General features: G+C 42.3%; 1 protein-coding gene across 4 annotated transcripts in view; it reads right to left on the bottom strand.

Moving 5' to 3' along the window:
• The window catches only part of SPOCK1 (SPARC (osteonectin), cwcv and kazal like domains proteoglycan 1), a 474,706-nt gene extending 452,214 nt beyond the window's left edge, over window positions 1–22,492 (bottom strand). For 3 of the 4 annotated variants that reach the window (XM_045028925.1, XM_045028926.1, XM_045028929.1), the window contains exons 1-2: window positions 22,386–22,492; window positions 21,810–21,977 (exon numbers count right to left, since the gene is read on the bottom strand). In XM_045028925.1, coding sequence (XP_044884860.1) covers window positions 21,810–21,977 — 168 coding nt within the window. In that variant the 5' untranslated portion in view covers window positions 22,386–22,492. Of the gene's footprint in view, window positions 1–21,462; window positions 21,591–21,809; window positions 21,978–22,385 lie in introns of those variants that run through there. The other variant, XM_045028928.1, reaches the window with a different exon arrangement.
• Between the last annotated feature and the right edge of the window lie 397 nt (window positions 22,493–22,889).

Genomic DNA, 22,889 nt, shown 5'->3' with positions numbered 1-22,889 from the left:
GAGAAATGGCATTTTAAATCCATTCGCTTAGCTCCAAAAAGTGAGGCGGGAGAGCTGTACAAAGGATCAACTAGCCCAAGCAGTTTTAATGGGATTTAAGGAACAAGCTGTTGTCAGAGGTGTTAAAGGAGGTGAGTCTGACTGTGTTCTAATGGCCTCAGGGTTAGTTCTGTTACAAAGTAACTGAGAAAGCCATAGAAATGAAATTGCTCTTTTATATATATCTCCTAGAAGAAAGCTATCAAACCGGCTTTCTATAAGTTGGCCAATGGAGGGAGGGAGGTAAGTATTTTACAGTTAGCATAAGTCAAAATAATGGCTGTCAACATGGTCTTGGGGGGACAGTTATCTTGTCTAACAGTAACTTTAAAATTTTTGATTCAGGAGGTAGCTTGAAACTAGCCGGTGGCCACACAGGAGTTCAGACTATCTTTATATAAGGTCTTTAAGGAAGGAGGAGAGATACTCAAGCCACAGAGAAGGAGAGTTAGAAAGATGCTCTCTCAACAATGCTCACATGAATGTCAAGCAAACCTGTGTGCCAGTTCTTAGCAAAGTCTTCTTAGACCAAAGCAGGAGTGACCTACCTGGAGTGACAGCGTCTAGAGCTGGGTCAATAAGAGATTTTCCATTTGTTGGCAATTTCAAAAATTTTAAAGGAAGGAAAGAAGGAAATGGTTTGTTTTCACAAAATCTAAATGTTTGTTTTTGACCATTTTTAACTGTTTTTGAAGTTTTATAAATAAAATTAAAGGAAATTTTGAAACAAAAAGTTGTGGCAAACCTTTGGTTTCTAATGTTGAAATGAAACATTTTCATTTTGGGGGATTTTTTTTTCCTTAAGCAATTTAGCAACATTGACACAAATTAATGAAATGTTTCAGTGTGGCCAATGCTGCTTCCCCTCCTCCTCCCTCCAAAAATACAGACAAAATGTTCTGCCCAGTTCTAGTAGTGTGGTCAGTGAACAGCACATTGGTCTGAGAGTCAGAAGACCAGCGTTCTATTCTTAGCTCTGACACTGGCCATGTCTATTCATAATATTTGTATCGCCATAGTGCATATAGACTCAACTAAGATCAGAGCTCCACTGTATTAGCTGCTTCACAGACAAACACATAGTAAGAGACAATCTCAGTCCCAAAGAGTTTAATAATCTAAATACACTCAAGAATCAAACGATTCCCAACTGAACTGGCAGGACAGAACCAATGTAAGTGCAAATAGTTCATTAACTTCATGGCAGCGGTGAAGCTGGTGCACTGTATTTAGAGAGCTTTTAGGAGGGTAAAAACATGAAAGCTTCAGCTCTCTCATTGGAAAAAAATATTGAGTTCTTTAATTTACAAACTGGCGCTTACAAGGTTTTTCAAGCAAATGCAAAATGGTTTAAATTTAGTACATATTGAGAAGAGATACTGAAGCATGTGGTGGAGTAAGGAAATACAAGTCACAATATATCATCAAAATGTATAGTTCAGCGTATAGAGCAGAAATAGATGCCATGAAAGATTACTTCACTGGATATTACTGATACTGTCCAAAACATACTATGTGTGTTTAGAAAAAGCAGCAATTCCATCCATCCAATCACTATTTTGGCAGAAATATTTTTATAACTGTATCCTTAGAGTCACAGTCTGACAGACTAACAAAATACTCAGTTCACTGGGACTTGAAGGTAAATACAGGTCATCTCACACAGAAACATCTCAACAATAGTTTCTCTCTCCTAAAAAAAAAAAAAATAAAGAAATACTCCGATGTTGACTGTACTGGACAGGTTGCAATAATCTATCCAGCCTCATTGGGTTAGAAAAATAACATATTTGTTAGATTAGGGGATGAAGAGTAATTTTGGAACCGTTTTCCCCCTCCTAAGCCCCCCCAAAAATAATTCAAATATTTTAACTTTTGGCTTTGGAGCAGGGACCCTTACAACTAATCAGTTAGCTTTCGCATCTCAGATCTCATCAACCTGAACATTACCTCAGACAAATCTTAGTGATTGTGCCCCGCAGGCCTACAACTCCTTTCTAAAGAGATTATGTGGACCAAAAGAAACCCCTTTGTTTTGCCCTCTGGCTTTCTATGTGAAACAAGTGTCATGGTGAAAGGCTGACAAAATCCTCTATTGGGTTTCCTAGCTGAGAGGAGCTAAAGCAGGATGCTAATGTTAGAACGAAAAAGCATGATCAAAATATATTCACACCCTCAGATGTGGCGGCACACCATTTATCAGAACATGAAAAAAATAAAGAGAATCGTCTCCCTCGGCACTATTGAAGAAGTGAGAACACAGAAGGAAAAAGCCTTTTCCAGCTGTCTCATTTATATTTACAACCTATAGGACAGCAGAATTTACATGAGCTCTGTTTTGAGAGCTTAAGTGTGATCTCAGTAGTGCACAGGCCTTGTGCTGGTCACCCCATAGGGAATTTTTAATTCGCTTTCCCTCCCCACACCAGTGTATTCAGTAGACAGAAGTAAATTCCTTTCCAAAAGGATCAGCAGCAGCACAGGACCAGTTAGGGGATGCACAGCTTTAAACCAAGCTTTCACCATCTGTTTCTCCTCTAATTATGAATGCAACAGATATTTACAATTACATCAGCAAAAAAAAAAGTTATCAGTGATTAAAATGCATGTGTTCTTTCAACAATGCCTCTGCAATGTTTTTTCCTCAAATTAAGATCAATACCACCTATCGTGCAACCTGCAAATCACACAGCGAGAAGACCTCACTGAGATAGCTGTTCCCAGCTCCTCACCTGGCAGGGAGTCGGTGGTGTGCTTAGAGTCCTGAGCAGGCTGCATGAGCATGGAGAGATGGTCTTCCCATTGTGCTGCAGTATGAGTGCTGAGGGGAGGAGCTTCAAGAACCCAGAGGGATGTGAAAGCTATCCATCAAGGCCTACGTAGTTCTGACCTTATTTGTACTCCTGCTGCCTAGGTCAGGGAGCTGCAGAGCTTGATTAACGATACAGCCCACCAATCTGGTGGCTAGCCAGCAGTGAGTCAGCATGGGTTCATACAGAACCCACTGCCTTTCTTTTTTCCTATCCTAAGCAATATGCAGACAGCTCTCTCCAGTGGAACAGGCATTTTCCAAGCAGAACAAGGTTTTCCCCATCCACTTTACCCATGTGCTGCCTTGGTGAGTCCTTCCAGAGCTCATTATGCCATTGCTTATCCTGCATAATTCCCTCCATAGGCTTAGACCCAACCACCTCTTGCCGTTAGAAAGGAATTCCTCCTACTGGGTTCTCCCACCTATATTTGGCTCTACAAGGGTACATTTTTATCTCAAACAAGTTTTTGCTTTTATTGGGGCTACTGAGTTATTGAACACTCATTTACTCATGAGAAAGCTGGTGGGTTTTGGTATTTCTTTGCTTGCCAGTATTTTAGTCCTTGCAGATAAAGAATGAGTAAGATGCAAATTCAGCCAATGATCCCAATTTCAGCATTCACATTCTTGGGGGAACCAAAGCTAGGGCATGGGACCTTTGCTAGGGCATGGTCATCCAGTCCCTAAGTGGAACATACCACCTGTACCAGCCCTGGATGATCAATGCAGCTGGTCCTGCAATGGTTCAGACCAGTTTTGGCAAAGATTTCCTGCCTGGGGCTAGGTTTCAGTTCAGTTTGTTCTATCACTAATAAAAGCAGTGACCAATATGAGCTCACCACGTGCACCTTTTTTGTACTTTCCCCTCCGTAATACTGAGACAATTACTCATCGTTGATTATATAGGGGCATATCCACCACTGATCCACGCACTGAATTTCTCCATTGAAATCAATGGGGGAGTTCTGAGTTTATAAAAATACAAATAACCCCCGCCCCCCAGTCAGGACCCTTTGTTCTGCCAGGACTGCAGCCATCCCTGCACCTTGCGCCTGCAAGGACTGGATGTCACTGGCCCTGCAGCAGGAAATGGCCCACGGTAACGAGGATTTTTATTGTTGTTGTTATAATAAAAAAAATTATTTTTGTGGGAGAGATGACTTCAGGATTGGAAGCCTCACTGTATTTTAGAATGGCATTAAAATGTCTCACCTTCCTTTTATATGACTGCATCTTACAGTTCAAAAATAGATTGTGCCTATTAAAGTTTCTTTACACATTTTCTGTATCTTGAGTCTCCTTTTCCTCCTACAAAGCTTTACATGCAGAATAACTATGTTTAACAGAATCTAGGGGATGCCCGATCACCATATTTAACCAGCAGTGCTTTTAACAATTTTATATGCCACTTAATTTCAGGGTCACAGAGTTCTTAAAACATTATATGTGAAATGTTGCTAAACCAAACATAATTTTAAGATTAGTTTACCAAGGCAGAGTGCATGTTTAAAAACAGACACACACATTCATAGCAGCCAGAAAAAAAGAACCAAAAATTATTCTGTGCTAAATAATAATCATGATTTCAGTCTAGCCCATCTACTATAACAATAAAGGAATAAATAATTCTGTTATGTAGATGAGATACAGAGTAGGTCAGATATGACATTTACCCTCATGAACGAGGAGATTGATAAGATATGTAGCCAGGAATGAGTTATCAGAGGTCTCCTCATAAGTAAAGAAATATGTCCTATTGAATCTCCTCATATGGTGGCACCTATGCACAATTGATTGTGCAGTAGTTTGCCTGTTCTCTCATTTTTTCTAATTACAGTCTCAAGTTTAAAATCCAGCTTTTAAAATATTTCCTTTCAGCAGCAGCTTCTGTTTTGCAGGCTGTTATCTACATTATAGCCAAATGTAATGTGGGATTTCTGGTTGTGTTTAATGAATGTGATTGGTCATGAAAACGCTATCATGTATTTGAAGAGACATTGTAGTGATGATCAGCTACTGATTTTGATTAGAGTGGTGAGTTACTAAAAAGACAGCCTTCTCCTCTTTATCAGTCTCAGGCAAGTTAAGATAATCACTAGATTTTAACTTACTATCAGTACATAGCTTCAACAGATGGAATTAAATATAAAGTTAAAATAAATCAACACACATGGAATCTGTAGTGAATGGTATCTCAGCTGTAGCAATACTTTCCCTGGGGAAATACCTACTCCCATATCGATATGCCATCATGAGGATCATGTGTATATGTGGTATAAAGACATATTCACACAATGTCAAACTAGGTCGTTGCTAGGTTTAATCTAGATACTGTGGACAAAATTCATCCAACACCAGGCATGATTTTCAAGAAGTAAATTCTGTTGTCAGATACTCATGCATCCACGGAAAGCATTTGGACCTAACCTTTAAACTTATGTTTTCTTGATTCTAGCACAGAATGTAGTTTAGTGGATAGAGCTGGGATTCAGGATCCTTGAGTGCTACTCCTGGCTCTGCCGCTGGTTTCATGGTGGACTTTGGGTAAAACATTCTAATGCCCCGTGCCTCGGTTTCCCCATCTGTAAAATGGAGACACTGCTACTAACCTCCTTTGTAAAGGTCTCTGGGATCTACTGAGGAAAAGCAAAATATAAAAGCTAGGTGTTATTATATGATGCATATGATGAACCTAATCCAATGATTCAGCACTGGACAGCTCCTTAGGCAGAAAAGGCAGAATCCTGTCACTAACCTCATCCAAGGCTGCAGAAGGGCTAATACACATCAGAATGGCCATAGCTATGCAGCGCAGGGTGCAGCTGGCAAGCGGAGAAGCAGAGTATCCCCTCTGTGAGCCAAGGAGTTTGACTCCTTGAATCTTACTCCATGGCAGCGTGTGGGGGAGGTGATGTTGCAGGTAGACACCTGCTGTGTAGGGCAGGTATGGCCAAGGTATTGCTAGAGAGGCTGCAACCTGTAAGGACCCATTGGCCACACCTCCTCTGGGGTGGGGGATGGAGAGTAGCAGGTTGTGGTCACGTCTGTAGCTGTGCGGATGCTCTATGGTCTGCCTTAGGATGGCTGCTGAATCGTTCCAATAGGCTCATCTTATGTTGTAGACCACCACCACATAGATTTTATTCAGCACTTTTCATCAGAAAACCTCAAAATGCTTTACAAAGAAGGTCAGTATCATCATTTCCATTTTACAGACAGAAAAACTATACAAACACATAGTAATTCAGTCCCTGCTCCAAAGAGTTAAATATTCAAAAGTGCTGAAGTCATTTTCTGCAGGGACTTGGGCACTAGGAACTTAAGTCTGCTTCAAAGTCAATAGGATTTACCCATTTTGGAACATTTTACCTATACAGTAAATAGACATGACAGAATGAGGTTGAGAGAAAGGAATTATTATTCTCATTTCACAGATGGGGAACTGAGGCACAGAGATGCTAAGTAATTTGCCCCAGGCCAACCAGGATGTCTCTGGTAGAACCAGAAACCAAAACACAGAAAGTCCAGCCCAGTGTCTTAAACACAAGCCCAAAAGACAACTTCTTCCTATCAATTGTAAATTTAATAATTACTGATGAGTATTTCTCCCGATCCATCACTCATCAATAAACATGACTAATATGTCTATTGTCATATACTGTCTTGTCTAATTGGTCAAATAAGACCCTGTTTGTGCTTACCAAATAGATTTTACTGTAATATATTTATGTACACTATTTTAATGATCCATGAAAACAATTCTGTAAAGTTAATCATTTTGTGCTCTTTATTTAGTAGAATTAAACTAAAAGGCTTTCACACAGGATCACTGCTGATCTTTTTCCTCAGCTGAAGAAAGTTAATTGGTAATAAGATCATACATTAGTATGCTATCAACTAGTTTCCCCACTCTCTGCTGAACTGGTCACTAGTTTAAGAATTAGGAGAGCCAGGCTCTATTACCAGCTCTGCCGATTTTGGGCAAGTGACTTAGGGTAAAATTTTCAAAAGTGCCTAAAGCTAATTAAAAATCAATTCCCACTGACTTTTAATGGGACTTCATTTCCTAAATTACTAAGCACTTAACTCTCTATGCCTCTGTTTCCCAACAGTAACATGGAGATAATTCACTGAGATTTTCAAGGGAGTCCAGGGGAGTTATGTGCTCAAATCCCATTGACTTTGAAAACCCCAATCATAATGCTTAATCATCTCAAAAGGCCTATGGAGGAAAGCAGTGTACAAACGCTAAGTGTGATTAATAATCCTCCAAAATTTCATTTAGTTTACAGAAGTGGAAAAACTCTCCTCTCCATGGGTCTCACTTTTTGTTAGTTAGCAAACAAACATCAAAACATTCTCAAACATTTTAACAGTACCCATTCCACAAACACACTGTACTAGATCTATCTGATTTTTAAGTTGTTTCATGATAAGGTGACTCAGAAAACCCAGAAACTTGTAGCCTTATTTTACTCAGCATAAAGAGTGAAACTTAACTCTCCTGATCACAGTCAATCCCATGAGCTGATGTTCAGGCACTCGGACAATGTTGTAAAGTTAAAGTTTCAGATATTTCCAGGACCAAAACCTCTCTTAATTGAATAAGACAGACACACATCCATTAAATGCAAGCTGTCTTTAAATCAAAACTAAATATTAGGCCTAACCTATTTGTTAGTGCCCTTTGCAAATCACATCATACTTGTTGGAAGCATTTATTCAGACCTGGTCCTTTTTTTGCAGCCATTGGATGAAATTCAAATCACTGCTTAAAGCCCAAGTGAATGGCTTTGCATGAAGTAACAATGTAGGTGTGGAGGGGGATGCCCAAGTCTCTTCTCAAAATGAAAATTAGGCACCTTTTTGGAACAATGTAACCCTGGAAGTTCTTTGGGGAAGCAACTACATTATTATGTGTTTGCACAGTTCCTTGCACAAGTCCTCAATCGCAGCTGGAGTCTCTGGGTGCTACCATAGTAGAAAACAGTAGACTCCAAATTATCTGAATAGCATGGGGGAGACTGATTTCATTTGCCGCAGTGGGGTGGTGTACTCCATAGCCAGGGGCCCCTCCTCCTCGCAGTCCTGACAGGGGTCTCTACTCTGCCTCTCTCACTCCCATGACAGCAGGGCTGCAGAGGGCTCCCTGTTCTGCTGCAGGGCCAGCAATCTCCATCCTGCATGCGCAAGGTGCAGGGCAAAGACCCCCCCCAGTCAGGACCCTTTGTCCTGCCAGGACTGCAGCCGTCCCTGCACCTTTCGCCTCCAAGGACTGGATGTCACTGGCCCTGCAGCAGAGCAGGGAGCCCTCTGCAGCTCCGCTGTCATGACCCTGCTCATTCACTCCTGTGACAGTGAGGCTGCAGAAGGCTCCCTGCACTGGCCCAGGAGCCATTCCTCAGCAGCAAGGTGACAACTGCAGGAGCTTCTCTTCACAATCCTGGGCGGGGGTGGGGAAATCTGCTCTATTATCCAAAACTCCCCATTATCCAAACCATTCCCTTGTCCCAGGGATTCAGATAATGCCAGAGATCTGGATAACAGAGTTTCAGATAAAATGGGCGTGTGCTGCTATAATCAACAACAGGAAATCTGGGGACCTGGGAAAATACAAAATTCTTCAAGACTTTTCCTGAAATTTAGATAAAACTCTCTGAAAACAATGTTCTGACCTCTACAAAGTACCCCTTTTCGCCATGTTATGATTACTACTCACACCCAGACCAAGAGTTTGCATAGCACATTCAATAAGCTTGGGAAAACTTCACTGAAACCAAAGAGACTAAAGCCTTAATATAGTGGATCTTGGCACATAGAAGAGCAGTATATAAATGACAGCATTCTTTCATAAGTCAAGAGTGTTCAAACTACACTAGACTGGGAGAAGTGGCCATACATTTGCTACAGTTCAGTTACAGAAACATTGCTGTGGGGTTTAAGTGTACTCCAAAATTTTCAGAACTATACAAGGACCATTGATCTGAATCTGTTATAATTAGGCCTGGAAGGATTAGATTTTTACTGGTAAAAGGTCAATAAAACCTGATTTCACCATGCACACACAAACTGACAAAAATATTATCATTGATGATAACCAAATTTGCTGCTTGAGTTAGAGTTTGATTTAAGGCAATTTACTTTAATATTTTGACATACAAAGTTTTAACGTTTTTGAATCTGTGTCTCTCCGTAAATAATTGTTTGACCCCCCACTCTGATTCTCCCATAATTTTGTACAACTGTGAAAAATTTAAATCAATATTGAAAAAATGCTTCACACATTCATTTGTGCTACTGAGAAAGTTTAAAATAAAGCAATATTATCCATCACAATTATAACAAACAATAAAAATTAAATTCTGCCAAGCCTCACTATAATGGATTGGGAAGAATACATATTGAAATAATGTGGATGATTACACAGTGTGGTACAGTCAACAGGTTTTAACACCATGAGTTTGGGATGACTGCAATCTTCAGAAGATGTGACAAGCCAGTCATTCTAAGTGAGAGGATGAGGATATAAAGACAGGAAGAAATTGCGGCCAATGGATTTTAGGAACTTTCTGAAGGTGATCTAAAATAGCTCTTTTGTGCATAATAATGTAGAGATGTTACGGTGCGATCGCTCATGTTAGAAACAAATATGTTACACCAATTGAAAGGGACATTCAAAATCTCCATGGGATAAAACACTCGCTTCTAGTCCTGATGGTTCACAAGATACTGGATGCTAAATGTCGTTGGTCCATGAGTATTTCCTGTCCTGCATCTCAGAACAGTGTAAATGGAGAGAAAAATCCACATTTGGGGAAAGAAGGAATCACATTCCCACTGTTTATCATGTGGACATTGCCAACAGATATGTAGCATGTAAATAATGCGGTAGGTTTTGTTTTAAAGGAGATAATTGTTTCTATTTAAACTGTTTAAACAGAATGAAGAACCAACTCCTGTCCTATGCTGCATAGTTATGCTAATGAGTAAAGAGTAAAGATCTTCATGGTCTCGACACAACTGACAGGGCAGGTTCCTAACTGAATAACCATGGAACTGCTAGGCACAGGGACGTGCCAGGGCACTGTGGACAGTGGTGCATGGTTTGCAGGGTAGGGGCATCGGCAGCTCTCCCGACTGGCTAGCACATATGCAGTGTTCTGCAGTTATAAGATAGGAGGGGGTTACAGATGCTGGTCTATAACAAATGAGCAGCTGTGTGCACCTGACCCATCCGCATGTCCCATTAGCCATTCCCAGGGAATCCTGCCCTGACCGGCAGACAGCAACACCACAGCTTCCCTTCTCATTGCTAACCAGAATTTGACCGTAAGGCAGGATAAGTTTGAAGGGTCTCTCTCAGAAACTAGATTTAACCCTAGCCCTAAAGCACTGGCCTTATTTAAACACATTTTCTATCTGTCCTGGAGAGGGAACTTTGTGAAGTGGATTTATAATACAAAGTTCATTAAGAAGATCGCAGAATTAATTTAAGTCCACTTGCACCTATTTCAGGAGAACGATTTTCTGTTCCCCTGCGTTACATACCAAGCTGTACAGGTGACAGGCAAGGACTGATCTACTGAGGCACAAAAGTTTTCCTGCTAAAGCCTCTATTTAGTAACTTGGCAATTATTTTAGCCATAAACTGCATTCTAAAACATAATCTTCTCTTTAAACTCACAGAATAGGTGTTCGGTTCAAATGAGTACTTCGATTTTTAGCTGCCAGGCTGCCACAACAAACCCACTGATGAGATAACCAAGGAAGTGCTATCTATATCCCCAGACAAAACCACTTTGTTAAGATGGAGTTAAGTCTCAGATACATCAGTAATTTAATTTAGGGGGAAAAATACACTGCAAGGAAGCTGAAGTTATAAATAAAAAACAAGCACTATAAACGGAGAAACCTTTAAGGGTGCCATGTGACTGGAAGAGACTTCAAGGATTAGGTCTTGTGTAAATCAGCGTAGCTCTATGGAAGTCAGCAGAGGTGTGCCAGTTTATCCAGAAATTATGCATCTTACAAAGTAGGAGTAAAGATGGGAAGACTGAGGATGGTCTCACTAGAGAGGGCAAAAATATTAAGATCACTTTTGGTGCTGTAAGTGTGAGTTTCCAAACGTTCAAATCTTTCATGTTTAACTTTAACTCTTCTTCTCCAGTGAGACCATCCTCAGTCTTCCCACCTTTACTCCTAGTTTGTACAATGCATAATTTCTAGAAAAACTGGCTCCCCACTGACTTCCATGGAGCTATTCTGATTTACACTGGGTGATGCTTTAGGTCACTTCCAGTCATGTGGCACCCTTTAAAAGTACATCACAGTCTGGTGAACTATTCAGATTTTCTTAATACACCCGTGACTAGCTTTCACCTTTCCTTGGCTAAGATTTGACACTATTCAGTAAAAATGAAATCCTGGTCTCAAAGTCAAAATGAGTATTTTGCTCTTGACTTCAATGAGGCCAAGATTTCACCCTAGATCTTTTGGTGCTTCAAGGAAAAGCAATTTTTAAGATGAGATGTGTTAAAGAATTCTTGAACAGAGTTTTCAAACCATGAACACCACAATCCTCCTCCCCAGAGTCCTGCATCTTACAACTGATTTGTCCAAATCACCTCAAATTCAGAACAAGCACTGAAGAATCTGCAAACACTGAAGAATTTGCATCTGAAGAAGTGGGGTTTTTTACCCACTAAAGCTTATGCCCAAATAAATCTGTTAGTCTTTAAGGTGCCACTGGACTCCTTGTTGTTTTTGAACAAACACTTGTTATTTGTTCACATGCAAAATGAGAAATGGAAATGACCTTTGAAAGAGGATTTTAGAGGAGATGGGTGGATCACAGCCAGGCAAGTCTCAACCTTAATACTCTATTATTTGATAATGCTGTACAGCTCTGGTGGCCTGTTTAGCATTACAAACATAGGTCACTCAGAAGGAAGACAAATGCTGGTATATTTAACACCTCCACATGTTTGTACATTCAATTACAGGTCTGTCACATCTTATGCTGGGGTTACATTCCACAGTCAGTGCATAAAGCAAAAATTGCATATAGCCAAAATTACACTGAGTGTAATGGCGGGCGGAATCACCCACACTACAGGTACAGTATTAAAATTGTTATTTTTCTCTTTTTTTTGTTTTGTTTTTGCCAACTGCATAAAGCTGAAATCGTGCATGTTAAATGCGCGTAAGATGCGACAGACCTGTACCACCATTTCCTCCACTAATAATCAAAAGCAAGAAAACAACATGGAGGCATCTGTGTTCATATATTTAAGCAAACCTGAACGAATAAGGCTGATCCTCCTTTACCTTAAATCAGGTGTAACCCCACCGAGGTCATAAGTATAAAACTAATATAAGAAAGATTCAAATCACACACTATGAGCAGAGAATCACAAGCCCTTCTATACAGCCACATCATTACATAACAGAATGTGGCCTAAAATGCCTACTTTAAAATCCGCTGTGCTTTATACCTGCTCTAATGAGTAGCTAGAGATAGAGACACATTTTGTTCTCGGCTATATTGGTTCTATTGTTCCTAGGATTTCATTAATATTGCTGACAATGGAATTGGCCCACATTTATTTTTATTTGAGGAGAGATGGGTTTTGAGAATATAAAGATAATGCATACCCTAAGTACAGAGGTTTGGGTTTGAATGCCCTTCTCCATTCATGAAGGATCTCTCACTGTTTGCCATGTGCAGGTACTTGAGTTTCCAGATTCTTTCTTCATTTCTCAACCTATCATTCATCAAAAAACAGAAGATTTCTCTTTTGTCCCTCCAAATGAACAGCATGCCCTCTACGTCAATATTTCCTTTAGCTCCACTGCAATGCTCAAACTGTACCATCTACATCCAGAATCATGTTATAGTTTCCTCGTCTTTAAGGAATCTGACGCAGATACAGTTTTAAATCGGTAATAAAGCCACACTTATGGGTAAAAAAGTCCTATAAAATTTAATGTGGACAAAACCAATAGAGTCCTTTAATGGTTACTCTAAAACCCGGTAGAAATTAATAGACATTTTAAAAACCTATAGAATTCTATACCAGAGATATAATTGTGATTAAATTCTATAGGCCTTTTCCATAAGGGAGGAAGCCATCAAGCTCCAAATCACGGTTTTATTTCCATATAATATGATATTAAAGCTAACTATGTTCTTTTCTAGTGACCTATTTAGCACTAGAATCTCAGGTCATTCATAAGCAAGCTATGTGTGTCAGTTAATTATACATATTGGGCTCTACCTTCTGAATTAATTATTCTAGTGTTAAATGCCACTATTTTTCTCCTTGTCCACAACAAAAGGAAAATGCCCTGATGGAAAAGGACATTAAAAGTAGTGATATTTAGAAAGCATATTTTCCTCTTTAAAAACAGATTATGAATTAATTTAGTCAGATCATGGCCCTAGTCTTTTGCTGCTGTTATTTAAGCTTTGGCACACAGCTCTGGTCACTGCACCTCAGTTCTGCTTTGCAACAACCCATGTATTCTAGTATTGTTCCTCTGTTGAACAGACACTGCCATGCATGCCAGACTGTGCTGACGTGCCTGGTAAATATACGCAGCCCAATTCAGCCATGGTGTAAGCAGGTGCAGGTCCACTGGAGTCTATACACATGAACACAGGTTAACAAAGCAAACTTGGAATTCAAGTCTTCTGACGTAAAAGGCTAGGGTCCTTCTGTGTCCCATCACAAAACCTAGCCAGTTGCTGATTTGAGACCTCTCTGCTACATAGCACAATTATGGGCCAGGCTGTATCCCCTATATGTGTGCGAGTAGACCTCTCCACTTCCACAAAGCTACGTGAGGGGGCTCAGCAATCCTCATAGTAGTACCCACACCACCCTATGAATCCCATACAGGTGTGTCGGGGGTCTAAGCTGGAAGGAGAAGTGGAAAGTGAGAGAGTCAAGGGGAGAAGAAGCTGGGTGGATGGAGGGGGAGCAATGTGGAAATTAGGTCAGAAAGGACAAGATAGCCTGGGACTGTATTATTTTTTTCTATGGAGCCCTGTGTGCATTTGCAATTGGGGGAATCCCTGGCAATGTGGCTCCAACTGACCTGCACTACCAGGCAGCATCCCCCACCCCGCACGATCAGGGACCAGAGGCAGCGTGAAGGCACAGGCCTCCACGTGGATGGAAGATCTCTGGGGATTATTATTGCTATTTACTTGTATTACTGAGATCAAAGCCCCGTTGTGTTTGTGCAGCACTCAGCACACAGTGAGAGAGCAGTCCAAATGATTCAGAGTTTAAATCTAAATAGAGAAGACGGACAAGGGGGATAGGAGGATCAAAGGGGCTTTGCCAAGGTCACACAACAGGCCAGAGTTGGGAATAAAGCTCAGATCTTCTGATTCTCAGTCCAGCGCTCAGTTCACTAGCTCATACTCCCCTGCCAAGTATGAGGGTGGGCCCCTGGGCAAACCCACAAGTGAAGCAGGATGAGGTACAGGAACCTCCATGAATGAATTCTTGCAGAGAGTCCCTCCCTCACATCCCACCACTGTGATTTTTTTCCAGGGATGGACTAATGGGGACCAATAGTATCACAATCGTCTCAGGAAAGCAATATATTTAAATTAACCGCAACTATTCACAGTGCTCATGTGTGCTAAGTTAGAGGAACTGGTCATTATAAACATGCAGAGGACACCACTTCATGCCCTGTTTATTATGCACATACACCAAGTACATCATCCTCAAGCAGCTCTACACTTAAAGAGATGTTAGCATTATCACTTGCCGTAAAACGCCAGAAGACAGGAAATTCAGAGAATGCTTAAATGGTGCTCAGAAGTTGGTCTGACATTCTGCCATGCGCAAGCATGAGTTAAAGCCAAGATTTTTAGCTTTCTTTCTGAAATTCCTTATTACTGGAGCCTTTATATTCAATTAACTTTTTCAAATTTTTGCAGTTTAATATACAACTAGTTGAACCTATTACATTTTAATATATATAAGTATTAATATAATGTAGCAGATATGACTTCTAGCTGGAAGTAATAGAATTAGTTCAGCCATATAATTTTGATTAACGACAGACCTAACATTAAGAGAAGACTCACACTATGCCTTATGTGCCAGACCTCCACAAACACCTTGAGCTGTGGCAGACAGGCTTATTACTCACAATAATACATATCGTTATTCACAATAATGCCTACGGTTATTCACATCACAGGCTCATAAGAACTCACTTCACTGCGTTTTGGCCTCAGTCATCTACTCAGGCACAAACATCCATCTATATCAGAGGTCGGCAACCTCTGGCACATGGCTCGCTAGGGTGACCAGAAAGCAAGTGTGAAAAATCAGGACAGGGGGTGGGGGGAATAATAGGAGCCTATATAAGAAAAAGACCCAAAAATCAGGACTATCCCTATAAAATCGGAACATCTGGTCACCCTACGACTCACCAGGGTAAGCACCCTGGCAGGGATGTGATGTCCGTGGCTTCCCGCCTCCCCCATTGGCCTGGGACAGCGAACCGTGGCCAGTGGGAAGACGGTCGGCCGAATCTGCTGATGCGGCAGATAAACAAACTGACCTGGCCCGCCAGGGTGCTTACCCTGGCAAGCCGCGTGCCAGAGGTTGCCGACCCCTGATCTATATAGGTTTGATTACAGAACTGAAGCCTTACTCTGTATTTTGAGAAACATCAAAGGGCCTAATTCAACCCTTGTATACACATTGCCAGCTTGCTTTCAAACAATGGAGTGGGAACCATCAGCACATATCTGAAGGAAAAAATATTTCTGTGACACAAAAATATGGGCCTTTTTTGTGTATTTGTTTTTTCTCAACTTCAGCTGGGTCTAACTTTTTGCAGCAGCAACTGTAGGCACAGCTGATGTTATTTAGGCATCTACTAATATTGTAGAGTCTACAATATTGCAAAGATATAAGCAGCGTTTAGGCATCTAAATAACTTTAATTGCAACTGCAAGTAATGCATTTAAAAATTTCACCTTCTAAGTGCAAATTCAAAAATCAGCAAATAAATAACTTCATTCCTGTCTTTCTAAACTACTAAAGGCCAAATTTAGACCTAATGCAACTTCAATGACTGGAGTTACCCCAGTGCAGGAACTGGGCCCCTAGGTTAAGAAGCTTGTTGACAACATGCACATCAGACTGACCTCTACCCAGTCACAGCAAATCTGTCATGTCTGTAACGGTGATGATTCACTGTGAATCATCAAAACCTACTCCATCCATCTTAAGCCATCGCTGCGCCCTTCTCTGAAAGCACCAAAGCAACTAGCTGTTGTACAGTTTATAAATGGAGAAACCTACAATGACTATGAAACAGGGCCGCCCAGAGGATTCAGGGGGTCTGGGGCAAAGCAATTTCAGGGGCCCCTTCCATAAAAAGAAGTTGCGATACTACAGAATACTGTATTCTCGTGGGGGCCCCGGGGAAAACTGCCCCACTTGCCCCCCTCCCCCCGGTTGGCCCTGCTATGAAAAAAAGTGAGGAAAAAATATACACTGTGAAGTTAGTACAAAAGAAATTATTCACAGTTTAGAAAAGCAATCCAGAAAGTCAACCCAATCAGCTCAGTGTCCAAGTATTGTAGGACATGAAAATATTTATTTTAAGAGAGTTCAGTTTAACTGAATGCTTTAAAGTCTTTTAATGATGTTGAAAGGTCATCAGTTCATGCTATTAAAATTTAGTCAGCCCTTAAAAATTTAGTCAGCCCACACACCAACCTGATCATGCATATATAATGCAGACTTCTCTGAGGTGCACTTCAGTGCTCTGTTCTCATAAAAGAGTAATGACAAGTGGGCCATCATATGCAACCATCCTGCTGCCTTTGCCCAAAAGAAAAATGGATCGTACTAAAAAGACAATCAATAGCTATCTTCCCAGAGCAGACCATACTGGACCACTGCTTGATACAGCAAAAGAACCAACTCATTTTGCAAAATATTGCCAGAAATTAAAGAAGCCCGATTTAAAATTTCAGGTTTAATTATACATCAATTTCAAAAACCACGTTAATGCAACATTACGACAGATTTATACATGCAGACAAGTACAACGAAGTGTTCAAAGTTGCCATTACTACAGCAACCATCTCTCAGCTTTCTTGTGCATATGTAGCATTCTCAGTTACTGTATATATTTGCCCTAATTGTGCAAACATTTATGCATATGAATAATTTTACTCCCTGAAGTTATTTGGACGACTCAAAAGTAGCAATAACTATTGCCCCAATCTCGCTCCCATTGAGATCAATGGCACAGGGTCAGGCTTTCTGCCCAACAGCATTGGCAGGATCAGGCCCTACAGTATTAACTTTAATGTAAAATGATGGGCCCATGTGCAAAGCCGAAGTAAAATACTTCATCCAGAGATGCTGTATGTCAGTGGTCGCCAACCAGTCGATCGCGATTGACTGGTCGATCGCAGAGCCTCTGACAGTCGATCGCAGTCTCTGGCTGCTAAAAGTCCAGCGGCGCAGCAGGGATAAGGCGGACTCCCTGTCAGGCCTGGCCCTGGGCCGCTCTCAGAAGCGGCCGGCACATCCCGGCGTGTGTGGGGGGGTAGGGGATCTTTGCAAGCTGTTCCTGCCTGTAGGCACCACCCCCGCAGCTCCCATTGGCCAGGAGCGGGAAACTGTGGCCAATAGGAGAGACGGGGCAGTGCCTGCAGGGAAGGGCAGCACGCGGAGACCCCCCTGCCCCCCCAGAGGCTGCAGGGACATGCTGGAAGCTTCTGGGAAAGGCGCGGGGCCAGGATAGCCACGGAGCCTGCCTTAGCCCTGCTGCACCGCCACCGCACCACCACCCGGGAGCCACCCAAGTTAAGCACCCCAGAGCGGAAGCCCACACCCCTCCTGCACTCCAACCCTCTCCCCAGCCTGAGCCCCCTCCCAGAGCCAGCACCCCATGCCCCCGCCTCATCCCGGAGCCCCCTTCTGCACCCAAACTTCCTCCCAGAGCTTGCACCCCTCATCCCCACATCAACCCCCTGCCCCAGCCCAGTGAAAGTGGAGGAGAGTGAGCAACGGAGGAAGGGGAGATGGAATGAGTGGGGCGGGGCCGAAGGGAAGGGAACGGGACTCGGAGAAGGGGCAGGGTAGATCCTGGGTTGCATTTATATTCAAAAAGTGATCTTGTGCTTAAAAAGGTTGGAGACCCCTGCTGTACGTGGTAGATGGGAGTAAAAGACCTTTCCCCTGGAGGTGCACGCAGCACCTGCATAGTCCCTGTGTAGCTGGTTGCTACTATGTGCTTAGAGGATGTCTACATTGGGACACTCAGGAAAGTTAAGGCAAATCAACTAAAACCATGAAGTCAATGCACATAATTTAAAGCACATTAACCCCCATGTGGCTGCTCTAATTCAGGGGTAAAGTGGTCATAGTTCATTGTAACTTAATTCTCACGATGAGCTTTCTACACAAAAAGGTTCATCAATTGATCTGTGGTGAACACTGCCTTGAAATTGTAGGTAGTGTGGAACCACACTAGTTTTGCTACGTTTAAGCAGGTTCTCTCATGGAGGATTTGGTCCTGAACAAATATATGAAGTATGTGTGGTGTATAGTTGTTGCAGAATCCATAACTTTAAATTTCCTGACTTGTGTGTAAGATCTCACACAACATTCAGGAGTATATTTTTAGTAAAATAAAGCTATCAGGAGCACAACTCCACACTACCATGAGAACGCAAGGTTTTTATTATTTCAAACATTGGCAAAACATGTGTGCAACCCCATTAGAGTAAGAGTCTTTGTGCCCCACCCACTGGTAAGTCACATAAGCAGCATCAGGTTGATCATAGAATCCTAGAAACGTAGGACTGGAAGGAACCTTGATAGGTCATCTAGTCCAGTACCATGCACTGAGGCTGGACTAAGTATTATCTAGACCATCTCTGACAAGTGTTTGTCTAACGTGTTCTTAAAAACCTACGACACAGATGCCACAACCTCCCTAGGTAAATGGTTCCAGTGCGTAACTACCCTTACCGTTAGGAATTTTTTCCTAATGTCTAGTCTAAATCTCCCTTGCTGCAATTTAAGACCATTACTTCTTGTTCTGTCCTGGGTGGCTAAGGAGAACAATTTATCACCCTCCTCTTTATAAAAGAACATTTTATGTACTTGAAGGCTGATATGTACCCCTGTTTTCTCTTCTCCAGACTAAGCAAACCCTTCCCTCTTCCCCCCCATCTTTCTTCATGGGTCACGTTTTCCAGACAATCATTTTTGTTGCTCTCCTCTGGACTTTCTCCAATTTGTCCACATCTTTTCTGAAGTGTGGTTCCAAGAACTGGACTCACTATTACAGTTGAGACCTTATCAGTGCTGAGTAGAGTGGAAAAAATATTTCTTGTGCCTTGCTTACGATACTCTTGGTAGTACATTCCAGATGTTAGCTCTTTGGGTTTTTGTGTTGGAACAGTATTATACTGTTGACTCATATTTAGTTTGTGATGCACTATAACCCCAGATCCTTTTCTGCAGTACACCTTTCTAGGCAGTCATTTCCCATTTTGTATTTATTCAATTGATTATTCTTTCATAAGCAGTACTTTGCATTTGTCCTTATTGAATTTCATCCTATTTAATTGAGACCATTTCTCCAGTTTGTCAAGATCATTTTGAATTTTCATTCTTTCTTCAAAGCACATGCAACGCCTCTCAGCTTGGTATCATCCGCAAACTTTATAAATGTACTCACTATGCCATTATTGGAATCATTTAGAATTATGTGTGCCTTTGTCATTGTTAATTAGCCAATTCAGATTTCACATGTGTATAAACAAAACTATTTAAATAATTTAAGCAGAAAGATATTTGAGCAATCCCTTCAAAAAGTCCCTTTGTTTATGTTTAGATATAGAGGCGTGCAAAAGTTTCTCTCTAAAAATGTTTCCTTTTCTCCTAGAATATAGCTTTGGCAACAAACAGGAAAAATTTTCAAGAAAATTCTTTTTCTTCAAAACTTTTGGTCAAAAACAATCAAAATTATATTTTGGTTTTTGACAACTGAAAATTTGAACTTTAAAGCTTTAAAGCTTTTGGTTGTGAAAACTAAAATTATTTTTGGTTTTGTGACAAACCCTCTGCCCCAAAAAAAGATTTTCAAACAAAAATGTTGATGACTATGATAAAAGGTTATCTTCACTGAAATTTTTCACAAAAGAAAAAAAAAAGATCATTTCCCAGACAACTCCATTTGGAAAACTAAAAAAAAAACAACACAACCAGGTGATTAAACTTTCTTCAAGCCTTTCAGCTGGAAGAATGATTCGTTTCAGTTTAAGAGTAATTTTTGGAAGGGCTCAGAATGAAAGCAAAGGGACTCAACTGTTGGAAGATGTTGGGAAATCCTTATTAAAATTCTGTCCCCAAATTAAAGGAAGAGTTGTACTGATTGATTTGCCTTTAATAGTTTTCACCCTCTCTCTGAATACTGCTAAATCATCATACGGGACTTGACGCAGAAATTATTGGGTTAAACCTAATAATCTCTGTTATGAAGGAAGCCAGACTAGATGATCACAATTGTCCCTCCTAACTTAAATATCTGTGACTCCATAATATGTATATATATTTGTAGGAACTGTTTGTTAAAATAGTAGCTGCTGCACATGTACAGCTTTTCCAAAGTTTCATCAACAGAAAACAACTTCAGACTCAACAGAAGGACCTTATAACTAGAGGTCATGGACCTATTTCCTGACATTAATTTCCACCAACTTTAGGGCAATACTCTAGCATACTGAGCTCCTTATGATAGCAAGAACCTAGGCAGTCATTGGTAACTCCATGAAGGAAGTCTAAAGTTTAAATGTAAAAGACAGATAAACAAAAAAGCAACCTGCCTACCCAAAACAAAAGGATAGCAATCCACAACCACAATTAAGATTTAGTCTATAAAAACCAGACAATTAGGTGCTATTTTAATTATTGCATCTTGCCCCACTCTTTGCAAGGCGTAACACAATGTCAAGGATGCAAAGCATAAAATATAATGTTTTTAATACAACATATACTGCCACTCCTTTCTTACAACGGTCTTTCCATGTAACCGCCAGCTGGCTACACTCCCTTCTTTTAGTGCCCATTTATAGAATCACACTGCAGACATATGCAATAAGGAATATCTAACAACGTTGTGTTTGCTAATTGTCAGCATTAGTAGTCATGTGCCCCCTATTCAGTCTTGAATAGACTCAAGCAGATCTCTCGATATTCCTCTCAAAGGTTCGTCTATAAGACCAAAAGGAGCACCGGGAAATACATTTCACCTCCTATTGCATTGCCTCACTGTACCCCTCTGCATGGAAACTATGGGAATTCAAGACTTGTTCCTTTCTGCAGCATAATACGCTGAAACAAACAGTGCAAAGTAGCTGTATTCCATTGCACAGATACATACTGGAAGGTCTAAGTTATTTCATGCTGCTTTTTGTTACAAGAAAATTTTCTCAGAAAATTGCTTCCTTAATCCAACCATTTCCATGAGCAGAACTGATCATACAATTGCCAGCTTTATTTTTCTACCACCTATGCAGGAGAAAAGGTTTCAGGGTTTACTACCTTGTGTCTGGAATCAATACATCTTTCAATACATTTCATCCTTTCGCAGTCACTGATCTCTTAATCAGCAGGCAGAGAAACTTCTCAAAGTTACTCCCCGATAGAATATTCAAGATCACACTCTTATATGTTGGCTGACATCTAGCTCAAAATGCTGTTGATCATTTGGGTGTGATTAGTCCATGGCTTCTGCTTTTAAAACATCTGACTCTGGACAACACTAAAGCTCAACCAGCAGCAACCGGTGGCACCAAGTACACTTCTCTCTCTCCCCCCACCCACTGCCACTAAAAGACAGGAGAAATACACTGAAAAGCAGGCGCCTCGGTAAAGAAAGAAGTACTTACATCCCTGAATTTGTTCCAGTATTTATCTCTCTCATACTGCGAGACGGTGCTCAGCCACTTGTCGTTGTCCAAGAAATTGCCACTGTTGTGGTGACTGGGGAGGGTTTCTGGATGCCTGCCTTCCACTTGCAGAAAACACCAAGCAACAATTACCACTATCCTAGTCATCTGCAAAGAGAGGAGCAGCAAAGCGAGCAGAGCTGGGGGGGTGAGCGGCAGCCAGGTTTGGGGGGCGAGGGGTGTGGGGGCGGGGGATGCCTCTGCCACAGCAGCGCTGCCCGGGGAAGCCTTTGCCCTGCCTGGATGGGGAGGTGGCTGGGAGCCGGGAGAGCCTCCAACCAGCCCCCCCAAGAGCCCCCCGGCCCCGAAACCGAGCCGCAAGCGGCCCAGCCCGGCAGGGGCGGCCAGGCGCTGCCCGCGGGCAGGGGGAGAAGTTGCCTTTCCGCGCAGCCCTCCCGCAACTCCGGGGCGCGGAAGCCCCAGCGAACCCCGCGGCGCAGCGCAGCGCAGCCCCCCGTCCGGGGACAGGAGCCCGCGAGCAGAGCGGGGCGCAGCGCGAAGTTTGCAGGCACTTACCTTGGGGCCGGCCGGGGCGCTCGGCTCGTGCCGCCGCCGCTGGTTCCCTGCCTGTGGCTCCGAGACGCGGCGAGCCCCGACACGGCTTCGCCCCGCCGCTTTGTGCGCCTGTCTGGAGGTGCGCGCTGCGCTGCCCGCGGGCGGGCGGCCGAGAGGCGAGATCTGGCGCCATCTGCCGGCCGAGGGCGGGCGCCGATGCTGCAGCAGAGGCAGAGAGAGCAGCTGGGCGGCGGCGGCGGCGGGGGGGGAGGCAGCTGCTTTCTGAGCCCCAGCAGCACCCTAACTCTGTGGGCGGGTAAGGGGACAAGAGGGGGCCCCACCACACCCAATTTGCCAGCTGCCAAATCCCTCTGCTCCCAGCCCCACACGCCCGGGGACCCCCTGCCCTAAAAAGGGGGGAGGACACAGCCCCACGTGTCAGGGTGACCAACATGGTAACAAGGGGCTCCCACAAAGTCCCCCCTCCCGCCCCCCTGGGCTTGCAGCACAGCCAGGGCAGGGGAA

This window comes from Mauremys mutica, chromosome 8, assembly GCF_020497125.1.
Source record: "Mauremys mutica isolate MM-2020 ecotype Southern chromosome 8, ASM2049712v1, whole genome shotgun sequence".
NCBI classification, from domain to species: Eukaryota; Metazoa; Chordata; order Testudines; family Geoemydidae; genus Mauremys; species Mauremys mutica.
The sequence above is the reverse complement of the archived record's forward strand: the minus strand, read 5'-3'. Positions and strand labels throughout refer to the sequence as shown.